The sequence below is a fragment of the Pseudophryne corroboree genome, chromosome 6 (assembly GCF_028390025.1).
Source record: "Pseudophryne corroboree isolate aPseCor3 chromosome 6, aPseCor3.hap2, whole genome shotgun sequence".
NCBI classification, from domain to species: Eukaryota; Metazoa; Chordata; class Amphibia; order Anura; family Myobatrachidae; genus Pseudophryne; species Pseudophryne corroboree.
The window spans coordinates 55,837,764-55,854,501 of NC_086449.1; the positions used below are offsets into that span (position 1 = coordinate 55,837,764).

The following is a 16,738-nucleotide window of genomic DNA, read 5'->3' on the forward strand; positions in this document are numbered from 1 at the left end:
GCCCTCTGACCATGGTCCGGCTCCTGCTGCACCAAACAAAAAACTGATTTGCCTGAGCCAATGGGCGGGGACACATGGATGGGCCTGTTGTATCCTGGGAGGCCTGAAAGCTTTTGATTGTTTGGTGCCAATCCGCTGTCACTCCATCATATCCCATTGTTATCCTGTGGATAACCTGTGGTCCCTACCAGAGAAAGATGGTGTCTCAGGTGACAATGAATCCTGATTCCTCTGCACACATCACACTGGGCTGAGAGACTGAGATGGTCACATTACCCCCATTCCCATGGTTTGTGCAGAGAATGGCGGCATCCTGGTGCATCAGCTGACAGTAGGTGTGACAGGATTGGTAGCATCTTAAATCATAGAATTGGGGGTCATTTTGAGCCTATAGTATTAGTAACCTCAAAAACCATAACTTCCACTCATTTCCAGTCTATTCTGAACACCTCACACCTTGTCAATGACTTCTGATGAATGCGCTCCAGGTGACGTATAAGGGATGTTCCTAGGTGGTTAACGTCCTTACCCCTACTTATTACAGCTTGACAAAGGCAACACACGGCTTGACACCAGTTTCCGCATTTCTGTTGAAATAATTCCACACCGAAGAGGTGATTTTTTTTGTATTTTGACCAAGCATGTCAATGGCCTTATTCATCCCACGTACAACAGGTCTCTTCCCGGGTTCCTGACTTAAACAAACCACCTCACCATCAGAATCCTCCTTGTCAATTTCCTCCTCAGCGCCAGGAACACCCATATCCTTATGTACTTCAACAGTGACATCTTCAATTTGACTATCAGGAACTGGACTGCGGGTGCTCCTTCCAGAACTTGCAGAGGGCGTGCAAATGGTGGAAGGATCCACCTCTTCCCGTCCAGTGTTGGGAAGGTCAGGCATCGCAACCGACACAATTGGACTCTCCTTGGGGATTTGTAATTTAGAAGAATGCACAGTTCTTTGCTGTGCTTTTGTCATCTTAACTCTTTTAATTTTTATAGTGGGAGGATGAGTGCTTCCATCCTCGTGAAGCTGAACCACTAGCCATGAACATAGGCCAGGGCCTCAGCCGTTCCTTGCCACTCCGTGTCATAAATGGCATATTGGCAAGTTTACGCTTCTCCTCAGATGCTTTTAATTTTTGGGTAATTGTACTGAACTTTTGTTTTTTGGATTTTACATGCTCTCTACTATGACATTGGGCATCGGCCTTGGCAGACGACGTTGATGGCATTTCATCGTCTCGGCCATGACTAGTGGCAGCAGCTTCAGCACGAGGTGGAAGTGGATCTTGATCTTTCCCTATTTTACCCTCCACATTTTTGTTCTCCATTTTTTAATGTGTGGAATTATATGCCAGTAATATATCTGGAATTAGACGGCAGTAATCCTACTCTAACACCCCTATGTCTATTCCTTGTGGAGCCCAGTGTACCCCGCAGCAGAAATAGTTCTAAAAATCAAAAACAAACACATTTATCCAGATCAGTTTTTATTAAACAAGTGTTATGGGGACAGCTGCTTGTTACAAAAACGTTATTACGGATATTTTAACATAGTTTATCAGTATACATGCAGGAGAGATGTACATTAGATGGCTGTCATAATATTGTGTACATTTTACTAGTTAAGAATAAAAATACTGTATTACAAAGGATCTTAGCAATCAGATATCCACTATCTAATGTTAGCAAAGTAGTAATTGTTACTATGGGAGGCAGGTGACCAGCATCTTTGTTGCAACATTTCACAAAATATTACATGGTTTGCTCATTGAAAGGAGGCTATCCATATAGGGATTGTAATATTGTGGGAAACATTTAGTGTGAATCTGGTGTTTGTATCTGTGCTTTGCTTTCTTAAGTGTGAGGAGAAACCAGGGGGAATGGGGTTGAATCTAGGTGTGAAGTAATCAGGAGGAGCAGGGGCTGATTACAGCAGCTGCCAGAGAGCCTATTTAATCAGTGAGCAGACTTATTAGAGCTTGCTCATTGTAAGGAGGCTTGCATTCTAAGGTGATAGCTTGGATTTTTAAGTGTATTTTGAGTTGGGAACAGCAGCAGTTGAGTTAGAATACAGAAAAAGGTTTTATAATACGCAATCAGGAACACAAATATTTGTAAAACCATTGAGTCTCTGGTGAGGCTGCAAGGGGCTGACCTTGTGAGTTAAGAGGGTCTCTAACTTGGAGTAGCAGAGGGGCTGTGATTGTTGCATGTGTGAGGGGCAGATATTTTGAGGGTATAGGGCTGCCTTTGCTTCTGTTCTCTTGTGTGTTTGCATACTAGGTACTGCCCAGGGACGCTTCCGGTAGGGAAAGAGCCTACCGCTGCTGTCAGCAGGTACTACCAGGGACCCACAATCAGCCTGCGGGGTCTGAATCCACTGCTGAGCTGCACATGGGGGCAAGGAAGACTGCTGCAGCAGACATCAGAGGAGAGAAGGGGACGGAGACTGCTGAATAAAAGAGAAGGAACCGGTGACTACTGCTGCATAAAAGCAAAGGACTAGGGGATGCAACGGATAAGCTTCATTAGCATAAACAAGGACACTAGCAATATCGCTAGCGACCGCAGGAGCACACATATTGGGCATACACAATGTCCGATATGTTCCAATTTGGGCGATTTGTTGTCTGATCTGGAGGATCAGAGCGGCATATCATTCACTGGGTACCCAGCTTAAGTCCACTTGTCAGACCTCGCCTGTCTTTATCAAAAATTATTTATATAAAACACTTGCCACAATCAGAAAATAAAAATTTGCTCCCTTGATTGCATATTGTTGTGATACATGTTCCCTTACTTATGATACACTTGCTGCATTCAGACCCTCAGAGTGACTCCGCATGTGATTAACAAAACCCTTGCTGCCTTCATGGTTTCTCTCGTGTGTGGATCCTCTGATGTATAACAAGAGATGACTTCTGAGAAAAACACTTGCTACATTCAGAACATTTAAATGGTTTCTCTCCTGTGTGAATCCTCAGATGTTTAATAAGATCTGCCTTCTGGGGAAAACACTTGCTGCATTCAGAACATTTAAATGGTTTCTCTCCTGTGTGACTCCTCTGATGTTTAACAAGAGCTGACTTACGGGAAAAACACTTGCTGCATTCAGAACATGTAAATGGTTTCTCTCCTGTGTGACTCCTCTGATGTATAACAAGATCTGCCTTCTGGACAAAACACTTGCTACAGTCAGAACATTTAAATGGTTTATCTCCTGTGTGAATCCTCTGATGTATAACAAGATCTGCCTTCTGGGAAAAACACTTGCTGCATTTAGAACATTTAAATGGTTTCTCTCCTGTGTGAATCCACTGATGTCTAACAAGATTATTCTTATGGGAAAAACACTTGCTGCATTCAGAACATTTAAATGGTTTCTCTCCTGTGTGACTCCTCTGATGTCTAGCAAGATCTGCTTTCTGTGAAAAACACTTGCTGCATTCAGAACATTTAAATGGTTTCTCTCCTGTGTGACTCCTCTGATGACTAACAAGATTATCCTTATCGGAAAAACACTTGCTGCATTCAGAACATGTAAATGGTTTCTCTCCTGTGTGACTCCTCTGATGTCTAACAAGCTGTGACTTCTGGGAAAAACTTTTGCTGCATTCAGAACATTTAAATATTTTTTCTCCTGTGTGAACCTTTTGATGTCTAACAAGCTGTAACTTCACATAAAAACACTTGCTGCATTTAGAACATTTAAATGGTTTTTCCCCTGTGTGAATCATCTGATGACTAACAAGACTTGCCTTTTGGGAAAAACACTTGCTGCATTCAGAACATTTAAATGGTTTTTCTCCTGTGTGAACCATCTGATGTTCAGCAAGCTTTACCTTTTGGGAAAAACACTGGCTGCACTCAGAACATTTAAATGGTTTCTTTCCTGTGTGACTCCTCTGATGTAAAACAAGCTCTGTCTTCTGGGAAAAACACTTTCTGCATTCAGAACATTTAAATGGTTTCTCTCCTGTGTGACTCCTCTGATGTATTACAAGCTCTGTCTTCTGGAAAAAACACTTGGGGCATTCAGAACATTTAAATGGTTTCTCTCCTGTGTGACTCATCTGATGTATAACAAGAGATGATTTTCGAATAAAACCCTGGCTGCATTCAGAACATTTATGTGGTTTCTCTCCTGTGTGACTCATCTGATGTCTAACAAGATGTGACTTCCAAGAAAAACACTTGCTGCATTCAGAGCACAGATATGGTTTCTCTCCTGTGTGACTCCTCTGATGTAAGAGAAGCTGTGATTTAAATATAAAGCTTTTGTTACACTCAGAGCACAGATGTGGTCTCTCTCCTGTGTGAATCTTCTGATGTGTGATAAGATGATATTTATATGTAAAGCTTGTGTTACACTCAGAGCACTGATGTGGTCTCTCTCCTGTGTGAATCTTCTGATGTCGGAGAAGCTGTGATTTACATGTATAGCTTCTGTCACACTCAGAGCACAGATGTGGTTTCTCTCCTGTGGGACTCATCATGTATTAGAGGAGAAACAAATTCTGTTTAATGTTTTTCTATCCAGATAATGAGAATAGCTTTTGCGAATCCCCCAGAGGTGTAAGAAGAAATGGCGTCTGTAGTTGGCTTGATCAGAGAACAATGTCCCTTTCAACAATGTCTTCTATTCTTCTTAGTGGGAATCCTGATCAATTGTCCTGACAGAAAGTTAAGTAAAAGCCATAAAGGTTACTGGGGTAACTACAATATTGGTAGAAATATTATATTGTATAAGGAAGATGATGTAAATTTCTATACAATAATAAATAGCACCAAGTCACTGATCAGATTTAGATTTATGTTAGAAACAGTGGCTGATGATATATGAATAGGCGTACTACACCCCACACAAACAGCACAAAAAGCCTCTCAGAAGTAACACCTAACTTCAAGCAAATATGGAAAAAACAAAATAGAGACTTCAATAGGCGTTATATGAGGTTACATATACACAAAAGAAAGTCAGTCAATTCCACCGAAGTGGATAAAATCTTCCCTCAGATGTCTCTTTGGGTAATACAGACAGTCCCCAGGATTCTTGATTCTTTTACTCCTTCCAGATAGATTCCCTTTGGCAGTTATTCGGAATATACCCAAAAAGGAAAGAGACAATAATAGTGTAATCCTGTGGGGTTTGGTGATATGGGGATGGTTTAAAATTGCACTTACATTTCAAAAAATGAGTGAAGGCACATATCTCACTCAATAGTGAGTAGTTTCCAAGATAAGGATAATTCAGTCCTTCTTCTGAAGATGGATCTCTATTGGATAATCCTCCAAAGCAGTACCACCAAATGAAAAAAACATATAATGGTGCAAATAACGTCTTTAAAAAAAAAAAAAAAAAAAACCAACGATATCTTTAATAAATAGCACTCACATTATAACAAACAAATACAGGCATATCTACCCAACATCTGGGTCCAGGAGTTAAAATTCAAGCAGCAGGTTATCCTCACAGATGGAAAAGTGCACGTGAAGTGATAGAGAACCAGCCTCCTCAAGACAACCCCGGGTACACAGTATGTAAACAGCAGCTTAACGCGTTTCGAACCCTAAAAGGTTCTTCCTCAGAAGCTTCCCTAAAAGGTTCTTCCTCAGAAGCTTCTGAGGAAGAACCTTTTAGGGTTCGAAACGCGTTAAGCTGCTGTTTACATACTGTGGACCCGGGGTTGTCTTGAGGAGGCTGGTTCTCTATCACTGCACGTGCACTTTTCCATCTGTGAGGATAACCTGCTGCTTGAATTTTAACTCCTGGACCCAGATGTTGGGTAGATATGCCTGTATTTGTTTGTTATAATGTGAGTGCTATTTATTAAAGATATCGTTGTATTTTAAAAAAAAGACGTTATTTGCACCATTATATGTTTTTTTCATTTGGTGGTACTGCTTTGGAGGATTATCCAATAGAGATCCATCTTCAGAAGAAGGACTGAATTATCCTTATCTTGGAAACTACTCACTATTGAGTGAGATACATGCCTTCACTCATTTTTTTAAATGTAAGTGCAATTTTAAACCATCCCCATATCACCAAACCCCACAGGATTACACTATTATTGTCTCTTTCCTTTTTGGGTATATTCCGAATAACTGCCAAAGGGAATCTATCTGGAAGGAGTAAAAGAATCAAGAATCCTGGGGACTGTCTGTATTACCCAAAGAGACATCTGAGGGAAGATTTTATCCACTTTGGTGGAATTGACTGACTTTCTTTTGTGTATATGTAACATCATATAACGCCTATTGAAGTCTCTATTTTGTTTTTTCCATATTTAGATTTATGTTGTCAAATTGCTTTATCCTCACTTCCAGTCAGATGTGCAGCACAGAGACCTCTACCCTCTGGCAGCAGGCACCAATACTCAATATAATACACACATGGGTTATTAAGGTTTCTTTGAAAATTGAATAATCCTCATCCTCTGACCTCAGAATGTGCAGATCATACATTACTCACCCCCTGCACAGACCATAGATGGGCACCCCTCCCCTTTAGAATGTAAGCTCTCACCTCTTCCCTCAAGTGTTTATCCTTTTTCTCACTTTAATAATCTTAAACTGCACCAAATCCAGCAGTCTTCTGCCACCTGATGCTTATTCCAGGGTCATCTGCTGATGTAGCTGTTTATTTACCCTGTACTTGTCCTTATTGTCGTCACCTGCAAGGTACGGTTTTCCTATTTTAAATATTTATGTACTCTAATTGGGCGCTGCGGAACCCTTGTGGCGCCATATAAAATAGGATTTTGGTACCTACTGGTAAATCCTTTTCTTGTAGTCCGTAGAGGATGCTGGAGTCCACATTAGTACCATGGGGTATAGACGGGTCCACCAGGAGCCATTGGCACTATAAGAGTTTGAGAGTGTGGGCTGGCTCCTCCCTCTATGCCCCTCCTATCAGACTCAGTCTAGAAACTGTGCCCGAGGAGACAACATACTTCGAGAGAAGGATTATACAGACAGCGGTGAGATTCATACCAGCTCACACATACAAGGCACGTCAAGTCAACTAACTTGAATTATGCAGCAATAGCTGAAACTTCAAGTAGCAATACAGTACTCCACTAAAACGAAGTTGTACTGAACCAAATAACAATTGCAGGAAAACGAAGCGCTGGGAGGGCGCTAAGCATCCTCTACGGACTCCGAGAAAAGGATTCACCGTTAGGTACCAAAATCCTATTTTCTCTTACGTCCTAGAGGATGCTGGGGCCCACATTAGTACCATGGGGATGTACCAAAGCTCCCAGAACGGGAGGGAGAGTGCGGAGGCTCCTGCAGCACTGATTGACTGAACTTCAGATCATCAGCAGCCAAAGTATCGAACCTGTAAAACTTTGCAAACATGTTTGACCCAGACCAAGTTGCAGCTCGGCAAAGTTGCAATGCCGAGACAACCCGGGCAGCCGCCCAGGAAGACCCCACTTTACAAGTAGAGTGGGCCTTAACAGATTTTGGACACGGCAGTCCTGCTCTAAAATAGGCGTGCTGGATAGTGAACCTAATCCAGCGAGAAATAGTCTGCTTAGAAGCAGGACACCCAATTTTCTTGGGATCATATAGGACAAACAGAGTCCGACTTTCTGTGACGAGAAGTTTTCTTCACATATATCTTCAGAGCCCTTACAACATCCAAGGACTTTGAAGTAATTGAGGAGTCAGTAGCCACTGGCACCACAATAGGTTGGTTGATATGAAATGCCGACCCAACCTTCGGAAGAAACTGCTGACGAGTCCGGAGCTAAGCTCTATTTTCATGGAAGATTTACATGATAAAGCCCCCAGTTCGGACACACGTCTAGCAGAAGCTAAGGCCAACAAATTGACCGCCTTCCGTATAAGAAACTTGAGCTCTACCTCCTGAAGAGGCTCAAACCAATCCGATTGGAGGAACTGCAACACCACGTTAAGGTCCCATAGCGCCGTAGGCGCTACAAAGAAAGGTTGGATATGCAGGACTTCCTTCAAAAAGGTCTGAACCTCAGGGAGGGCATCCAATTGTTTTTGAAACTAAATGGACAGGGCTGAGATCTGGACCTTCACAGATCCCAACCGCAGACCCATATCTACTCCTGCTTGCAGGAAGAGGAGAAAACGTCCCAGTTGAAACTCCACCATAGGAAACTTCTTGGACTCGCACCAAGAGACGTATTTCTTCCAAATACGATGGTAATGTTTAGACGTTACCCCTTTCCTAGCCTCTATGAGGGTAGGAATAACTTTCTTCAGAATACCCTTCCGAGCAAGAATCAGGCGCTTAACTTCCATGCTGTCAAACGTAGCTGCGGTAAGTCTTGATAGGAGAACGGACCCCTGCTGTAGCACCCCTGCTGTAGCAGGCCCTCCTGAAGAGCAAGAGGCCTCGGCTCTTCTTGCAGTAGATTCAGAAGGTCCATGTACCAAGTCCTTCTTGGCCAGTCTGGGGCAATGAGGATCGCTTGAACCCTTGTTCTCCTTATGAGCTTTAGGATTCTTGGGATGAGTGGGAGTGGTGGAAACACGTACACTGGCTGGAACACCCACGGAGACACCAGGGCGTCCACTGCCTGTGGGTCCCTCGACCTGGAACAATAGCGCCAAAGCTTCTTGTTGAGACGAGAGGCCATCATGTCTACTTGGGGTAGACCCTAAAGATCTGTTATTTCCTTGAACACCTCTGGAGTCCTCACTCTCCTGGATGGAGATCATGTCTGCTGAGGAAGTCTGCTTCCCAGTTGTCTACTCCCGGAATGAAGATGGCTGACAGCGCCAACGCGTGCTTTTCTGTCCAGAGGAGTCTTCTGGTCACCTCTGACATTGCCACTCTGCTCTTCGTTCCACCCTGTTGGTTTATGTAAGCCACTGTTGTTACGTTGTCTGACTGAACTTGAATGGCTCTGTTTCATAGAAGAGGGGCCGCCTGAAGAAGACCGTTGTAGACGGCTCTTAGTTTCAGAATGTTGAAGGGCAGGCCGGCCTTCAGGACTGACCACGGTTGAGTCACCCCTTGAGTGACCGCTCCCCAGCACCGGAGGCTTGCATCCGGTTTTAGCAGAACCAAGTCCTGAATTCCGAACCTGCGGCCTTCCAGGAGGTGAGGCAATTGGAGCCACCAGAGGAGCGAGATCCTTGCCCTTGGCGACAAATTCTCTGATGCATGTGGAGGCGAGAACCCGACCACTTGTCCAGAAGATCCAGTTGGAAAGTCCGAGCATCGAACCTCCCGTACTGGAGAGCCTCGTAACAAGCCACCACCTTTCCCAATAGGCGAATGCATTGATGAACCAAAACCCGTGGTGGCTTCAAGACATCCCGGACCATGGATTGTATCACTAACGCCTTGTCCCGCGGAAGAAAAACCCTCTGAACTTCTGTGTCTAGGATCATTCCCAGAAAGGACAATCTCTGGGTTGGTTCCAAATGTGTCTTTGGAAGGTTCAAAATCCAGCCGTGACTCTTGAGGAGGCGGGTTGTGAGAACAATGGACTGCAGCCGCTTCTCCTTCGACGATGCATTTATCAGGAGATCGTCCAGATAAGGAATGATGTTCACATCCTGCTTGCGGAGTAGCATCATCATTTCCGCCATCACCTTGGTAAACACCCTTGGTGCTGTGGAGAGGCCGAATGGCAGGGCCTGGAACTGAAAATGACAGTCCAGCAATGCGAAGTGGAGATAAGCCTGATGCGGCAGCCAGATCGGAATGTGAAGGTACGCATCCTTGATATCCAGTGATACCAGGAATTCGCCCTCTTCCAGAACTGATATCACCGCCCTGAGACTCCATTTTGAACTTGAACTCCTTTAAAAAGGGGTTCAGTGATTTTAGGTTCAGAATGGGCCTGACCGAACCATCTGGTTTCGGTACCACGAAAAGGTCCGAATAGTAACCCTTGGTCAGCATGTGAGGTGGTACTGGCACAATGACCTGTGCCTCCGCCAGCCTTTGGACAGCGTCTTGTAGTACTCCTCCAACAGAAGTTGGTAAGCCTGACTTGAAAAAGCGATGAGGAGGGAGACTATGAAATTCCAGCCTGTATCCCTGAGACACAATATCTACTACCCAGGGATCCAGGCCGGACGATACCCAGACATGACTAAACTGTCTGAGTCTCGCTCCCACAGGCCCCACCACCGGGCCGTGCAGTCCACCGTCATGCGGAGGACTTTGGGGTACCTGAAGCAGGCTTTTGTTCCTGGACATAACCTCCCCTAAAGAATGTATTGGATGATCTGGCCTTTCTAGGCCGAAAGGACTGCTGTGCAGCTGAGGAGAAGGATTTCTTCAGAGCAGGTGCTGCTGAGGGAAGAAACGGAGACTTACCCGCTGTAGCGGTGGATATCCACGCGTCAAGAGCTTCCCCAAAGAGAGCCTGACCTTTATAGGATATCAACTTCACGCTTCTTCTGGATTCCGCGTCGGCCGACCACTGGCGCAGCCATAGTCCCCGACGAGCTGAAACAGACATGGAAGAAATTCCCGCAGCCATGGAACCCAGGTCTTTCATGGATTCTACCATAAAACCTGCAGAATCATGTATGTTGCATAAATATAATGCAATGTCATCCCTATCCATCGTATCCCAATCCTCAAGCAAGGTAGCCGACCACTTTACTATTGCCTTTGCAATCCATGCATTAGCAATAGTGGGACGTAATATGGACCCTGAAGCAGTGTGCATTGATTTAAGTGTGTTATCAATCTTCCCATCTGCCGGCTCCTTCAGGGCTGTAGAACCCGGAACAGGTAAAACCACCTTTTTTGAGAATCTGGATACAGATGCGTGAACAATCGGCGGGTTTTCCCACTTTTTGCTATCCTCTTCAGGGAAAGGAAAAGCCAAAAGAACCCTCTTAGGGATCTGAAACTTCTTTTCAGGGTTAACCCATGCTTTTTCAAATATAGCATTCAGCTCCTTTGATGCAGGGAAGGTTAGCGAGGCTTTCTTATTTTCAGTGAATAAAGCCTCCTCAACCTGCTCAGGCGTGGTTTCATTAACATTTAACACATCCCTGATAGCCTCTATCAACAATTGCACCCCCCCTTGCAAGAGATGCGGACCCCCACAACACAGCCCCATCACCATCTGTAGTGTCAGAATCGGTATCAGTGTCATCTTGTGTGGCATGCACAAGCCCACATTTTTGGGGGTAAATAGCGGGGTGTCGTGAGGTATCAGATATGGGCCATACAGTAATAGAGCTCTGCAATACCTGGGTTGCAGATTCATTACAAGCAATCCTGTCAGAAATCTGAGAAATCCAAGTCTTGATAGAGGAAAACCACTCTGGTTCCCTTGTTGGTATCTGTGCTAAACCAGTGCTAACCTGATTACATGGAATGGGATCATCCTGGGAGGATAAATCCTCTGCAGCATATGACACAGTATACCTGGACATAGCTAAAGGAGACCACCAAACACTCCACACACACACTGGTGGGGGCAGACAGAGCTGTCCCCCCAAGAATGGCAAGAAAGAGACAGAGATTGGAGCCAACCCAACACACAGCGCTTTCTAGCGCTGACTGTGCTCCTTAATAGGACACACAGGCTAATTACAGCCTCCCCTCACTTCTACAACCCCCTGGTACCGTACAGTAAGCTGGAGTTGCTGTGGAGGGACCTGTTCTTCCTCTCCTTGCTGTGCAGGCAGGGAAATGGCGCTGGAACGCTGCTGGGTCCGCTCTGGGAAGCTCTACCCCCTTAATGGCGCTGTCTTCCCTCTCTTCAGATCCTTATACTGGCCTGAGGACTTTTTCTGGCTGAGATCCGCGGACCCAGACAGGCTTGCTGACCAGTGTGGGGGATAAGTGCTGTCCCAGGGCGCCCCTCACAGCGCCGCACTATGTGCCTCTGGTACATTCCAGGGCGCACCCTCCGCGTTGCCGCCATCTTCACACCGGCCACTCGCTACCTAGGGAGGTCGGTGACTCACTCACCACTTCTTCAGCTCTGTAAAAGGTTGGCAGCATGCTGCTGGGGCGAGCGGTTCCCCTGTGGCGGAGACCGATCTGACCCCTCTGGAGCTCAGTGTCCAGTCAGCGGAGTCAGTGGCTCAGACCCCACAGGGCGGACACTGCTCTCCCCCTTAGTCCCTCGCTGCAGGCAGGCTGTTGCCAACAGCCTCCTGTAGCACATTATCTAAACTGAGTCTGGTAGGAGGGGCATAGAGGGAGGAGCCCGCCCACACTCTCAAACTCTTAAAGTGCCAATGGCTCCTGGTGAACCCGTCTATACCCCATTGTACTAATGTGGACCCCAGCATCCTCTAGGACATAAGAGAAATAAAGGTTAATAACAACACATGCTACCAATCCTGCCACACCTACTGTCAGCTGATGCACCAGGATGCCGCCATTCCCTCCACACACCATGGGAATGGGGGTAATATGACCATCTCAGAGTCTCTCTGCTCAGTGTGATGTATGCAGAGGAACCAAGATTCATTGTCACCTGACATACCATCTTTTTAAAGGATAATTAGAAAATGTCTATGCAAGAGATATTGGTAGACTTGGTGCTAGGGAATTGGGAAGATCAGAAAGGTAAAAGGAGAGTTATGGTAGACTTACCAAGGTTAACTCTCTTTCTGCGATGTACATTGGGTTCCACAGGGAAACATAGAGGTGTAGAGTGGATCTTGATCCAGAGGCACCAACAGGCTAAAGCTTTAGACTGTCCCAGGATGCATTGGGGCCTCCTCTATAACCCCGCCTCCAGGCACTGTGAGTGCAATTTAGTTAACCAGTCTAATGCAGAAGCAGGCAAGTGAGAAGGCAGATGTTAGTCACATAGAACCACATTCTCACGACAGGAGAAATGACCAGCAGCTGATGCCATACAAACCCATAGAAGCTAGGTGCGTCCAGGTGAGCGCCCTGTGGAACCCAATGTACCTCGCAGAAAGAGTTAACCATGGTTAAGTCTACCATAACTCTCCTTTTCTGCAGCAGTGTACATTGTATTCCACAGGGAAATATCTGGGATGCCCTAAAGCAGTTCCTCAAGGGAGGGATGCACCTTAGCGGGTATGAGAAGCCTCCTGGGAGGTAGAAGTATCAATGGCACAGAACCTAATGAACGTGTTCACGTAGCCGCCTTGCACAATTGTTCTGTGGACGCGCCACAGCGAGCCGCCCAAGAATGTCCAACAGAGTAGAATATGCTTTAATAGCAGCATGAGCTGGGAATCCAGCATGCGTATAAGCTTGTGCAATCACCATTCTAATCCATCTGGCCAAGGTTTGCTTATTCGCAGGCCAGCTACGTTTGTGGAGACCAAACAGTACAAAAAGGGAATCTGACCTCCTGATAGAGGCAGTCCTCACCACATATATACGGAGAGCCCTTACCACTTCCAAAAACCACTATTTGGAGGACAAATCAGAAGAGATAAAGGCCGGAACCACAATCTCTTGGTTAAAGATGAAAAGATGACACAAACTTAGGTAAATAACCTGGGTGAGTTCTAAGAACTGCCCGGTCATGGTGAAATATCAGAAATGATGGACGACAGGACCAGGCGCCTAGGTCAGACACCATTCTAGCAGAGGCAATAGCCAGTAAAAACAGGACCTTGGCGGTTAGCCATTTAAGGTCCACCGCCTTTAAGAGGTTCAAATGGAGACTCTTGCAGGGCATGTAGGACAACAGACAAATCCCATGGAGCCACAGGAGGGACATAGGGATGCTGAATCCATAAGACACCCTGAGTAAATGTATGAACGTCAGGTATAGACGTAATTTTCCTCTGAAACCATACCGACAAAGCAGATATGTGAACCTTGAGGGAGGCCAGATGAAGCCTAAGTCCAGGTCTCGTTGCAGAAAAGCCAGAATTCTGGAAGCTCTGAATCTGTGAACATCATAGTTCTTATCAGCACACCAGGTGTAGTAAGAATTCCAGACTCTGTAATAGAATCGGGCAGATGCCGGTTTGCGGGCTTTCAACATAGCTTGGATGACTGCCGCAGAAAATCCTTTTGCCCTTAGGAGTGAAGCTTCAAGAGCCACGCCGTCAAAGCCAGTCTGGCCAGGTCTGGATAGAGACAAGGGTTCTGTACGAGGAGGTCTTGTCGTTGGGGAAGTAGAAGAGGACTCTCTATTGAGAGACCATGCAGGTCTGAGAACCAGTGCCGGCTGGGCCACTCTGAAGCGACTAGAATTAGCATTCCTTCTTCTTGCTTGACCTCCCGAAGTACCCTGGGCAAGAGCGACACTGGAGGGAACATGTAAGGCAGGTGAAAGTTCCATGGAATTGCCAGTGCGTCCACAAACGTTGCTTTAGGATCCCGGGTTCTTGGTCTGAAGACTGGAACTTTGAGATTGTGTCTAGACGCCATCAGGTCTACATCTGGTAGACCCCACTTGTCCACTAGGAGTTGAAAGACTTCCTGATGCTGACAGGTGGCGCCCTGCCCAACAAAGTATTTTTGACACTTCCAACATCGCCATGCTGCTTCGAGTGACACCTTGTTGGTTTATGTATGCCACCGTGATGGCGTTGTCTGAATGCACCTGAATGCGCCCTGCACCCTCAGTGACCGGAGTGTGAAGTGTGCCTGAGGAGCAATGGCGCACAGCTGCAGTGCTGTGCGCTACCTTGGTGAAGACTGATGTCTTCTGCCGCCGATTTTCCGGACCTCTTCTTGATTCTGGCTCTGTAAGGGGGCCGGCGGCGCGTCTCTGGGACCGGACTCCGAGGCTGGGCCTGTGTTCGGTCCCTCTGGAGCTAATGGTGTCCAGTAGCCAAGAAGCCCAAGCTGGCTGCAAGCAGGCAGGTTCGCTTCTTCTCCCCTTAGTCCCTCGATGCAGTGAGCCTGTTTCCAGCAGGTCTCACTGAAAATAAAAAACCTAAAACTAAACTTTTTCTAAGAAACTCAGGAGAGCCTCCTAGAATGCACCCTTCTCGGCCGGGCACAAAAATCTAACTGAGGCTTGGAGGAGGGTCATAGGGGGATGAGCCGGTGCACACCAGGTAGTCCTAAAGCTTTACTTTTGTGCCCAGTGTCCTGCGGAGCCGCTATTCCCCATGGTCCTTACGGAGTTCCCAGCATCCACTAGGACGTCAGAGAAATTACATGCAAATAAATTACTCAAAAAGAGACTAAATGCAGTATGAGGTGACTAAAAAACACAGTAGAGTACTCGAGCTGTAAATACTGTGTACATACATATATATACATAGTATTTACAGCGAGTCCCTAGTAGCATCTTATTTTTAACATAGTTTATTACGGTAAAACACCGCAAGGAGTCCGGGGTCTGCACATTCGCTCTCCCTAAGGGGGACGCGCAAGCACATATTATATCCACATTACGAACAGGACCGTCTAGTGAGGTGGGGGCGGTGAACGGAATGCGTCGGAAGTGACGCGTGTGCTCCACTTGGTTTGGAAAGCTTGCGCACACTACGCACTTCCGGATATGACGCGTGCAGTCACACGAACGAGTCCCAACGACCATCACACGTGGGGCTGGGCCGCACGCACTGGAGTTCAGGTGGAACGCAAACAGGAAGCACATTAATGTGCTCCTGTTTAGCGTCCACCTAATACGAGAAACTGCATTTTAAATCTTAAACATTATAGACACTGATGCATCAATGTCCCTAAGAATCAGGAGACTAACTTATATAGGTGTATCCTCCTAATCCCTTTTTCTCACCACCATAATTAATTAACTGGACAGGAAATGAGGTAACAGGTCTGGTTAGTTAAAAGGAGCAGATTTGAGCTCCAGGATCTTTCTCTGGCCTATGAATCAGACGGTCCATTACTGAGCTACACAGGAGTATTTTTCCATATTACCACTCGACCTCACTTATGGCTATCTATATGGAACTAAGTATGGGTTTAAATGTCTGTATTTTTATCTGATGTTTCTGACACTAATAACCTGCTGATTAATTGAAATTGAAGCTTAGCAAGCCATTTATTCTGTCTGAGTAATTTCAATTGTTTGACTGTTTCTCTGAATTATATCTTATATTTATAGGAAAATCTTACGTCCCTTATACTATATGTGATGTTATACATTAAGTTATCAGTCAGGATTGATTATCTTCGATGGTTTATTAAATTTTTCTGATACCATATAAAATTAGGCTCTAATATGGCTCAGTATAGAATAACACCCTGAAAGATATTATGTATCATGCTAATAATGACTGAAAAAAATATTTTTTATCTTATTTTCTTATGCATGACTAAAAGAATATTATTTTTGTTGTTTAAGGAGCTAAACCATTGGACTTGTATTTGCTCCTGACTTCTATATAGACCAATGATTCTGTATATATATCAAACTTACTGAACAGGGGTATATATTGTATAAATGTCTTCTTATTTGAAATTTTTTTTTATTTTAGTATATAATACATCGATAAACCTTACGCATATATCTCTTGTTATAGAGAAGAGGGATTCATTAGATCTTTGTTTGGAATCAATATCGGCCTGTGGTGCCAGACGGGTGTATGTCCAGTCTTTGGGTATGCAGAAAAAATTAATTTCCCTTACACTTATATTTTTTCACATAAACTTTTCACAATTTTTTTTTTTAATTATATATGTATATTTTGTAGGAAAGAGGGCTTTTCTAGACCCCCTTCTCTGGTCGGAAGTAGACCTGGTTAGTAAATGTAAATAATAATATTTTTATAAACAATTGGTTACACATTCTTAATTTACACTCTTCACATTAAAAATGTCACTTTTGCCACTTTAGAG

General features: G+C 45.1%; 1 protein-coding gene across 1 annotated transcript in view; it reads right to left on the reverse strand.

The window, feature by feature from the left end:
- Nucleotides 1–1,479: 1,479 nt before the first annotated feature.
- The window catches only part of LOC134934242 (zinc finger protein 208-like), a 121,277-nt gene continuing 106,018 nt past the window's right edge, over nucleotides 1,480–16,738 (reverse strand). The window contains exon 3 of the mRNA XM_063929721.1: nucleotides 1,480–4,497. Within this exon, the coding sequence (XP_063785791.1) occupies nucleotides 2,880–4,497 (1,618 nt within the window). The 3' untranslated portion in view covers nucleotides 1,480–2,879. The remainder of the gene's footprint in view (nucleotides 4,498–16,738) is intronic.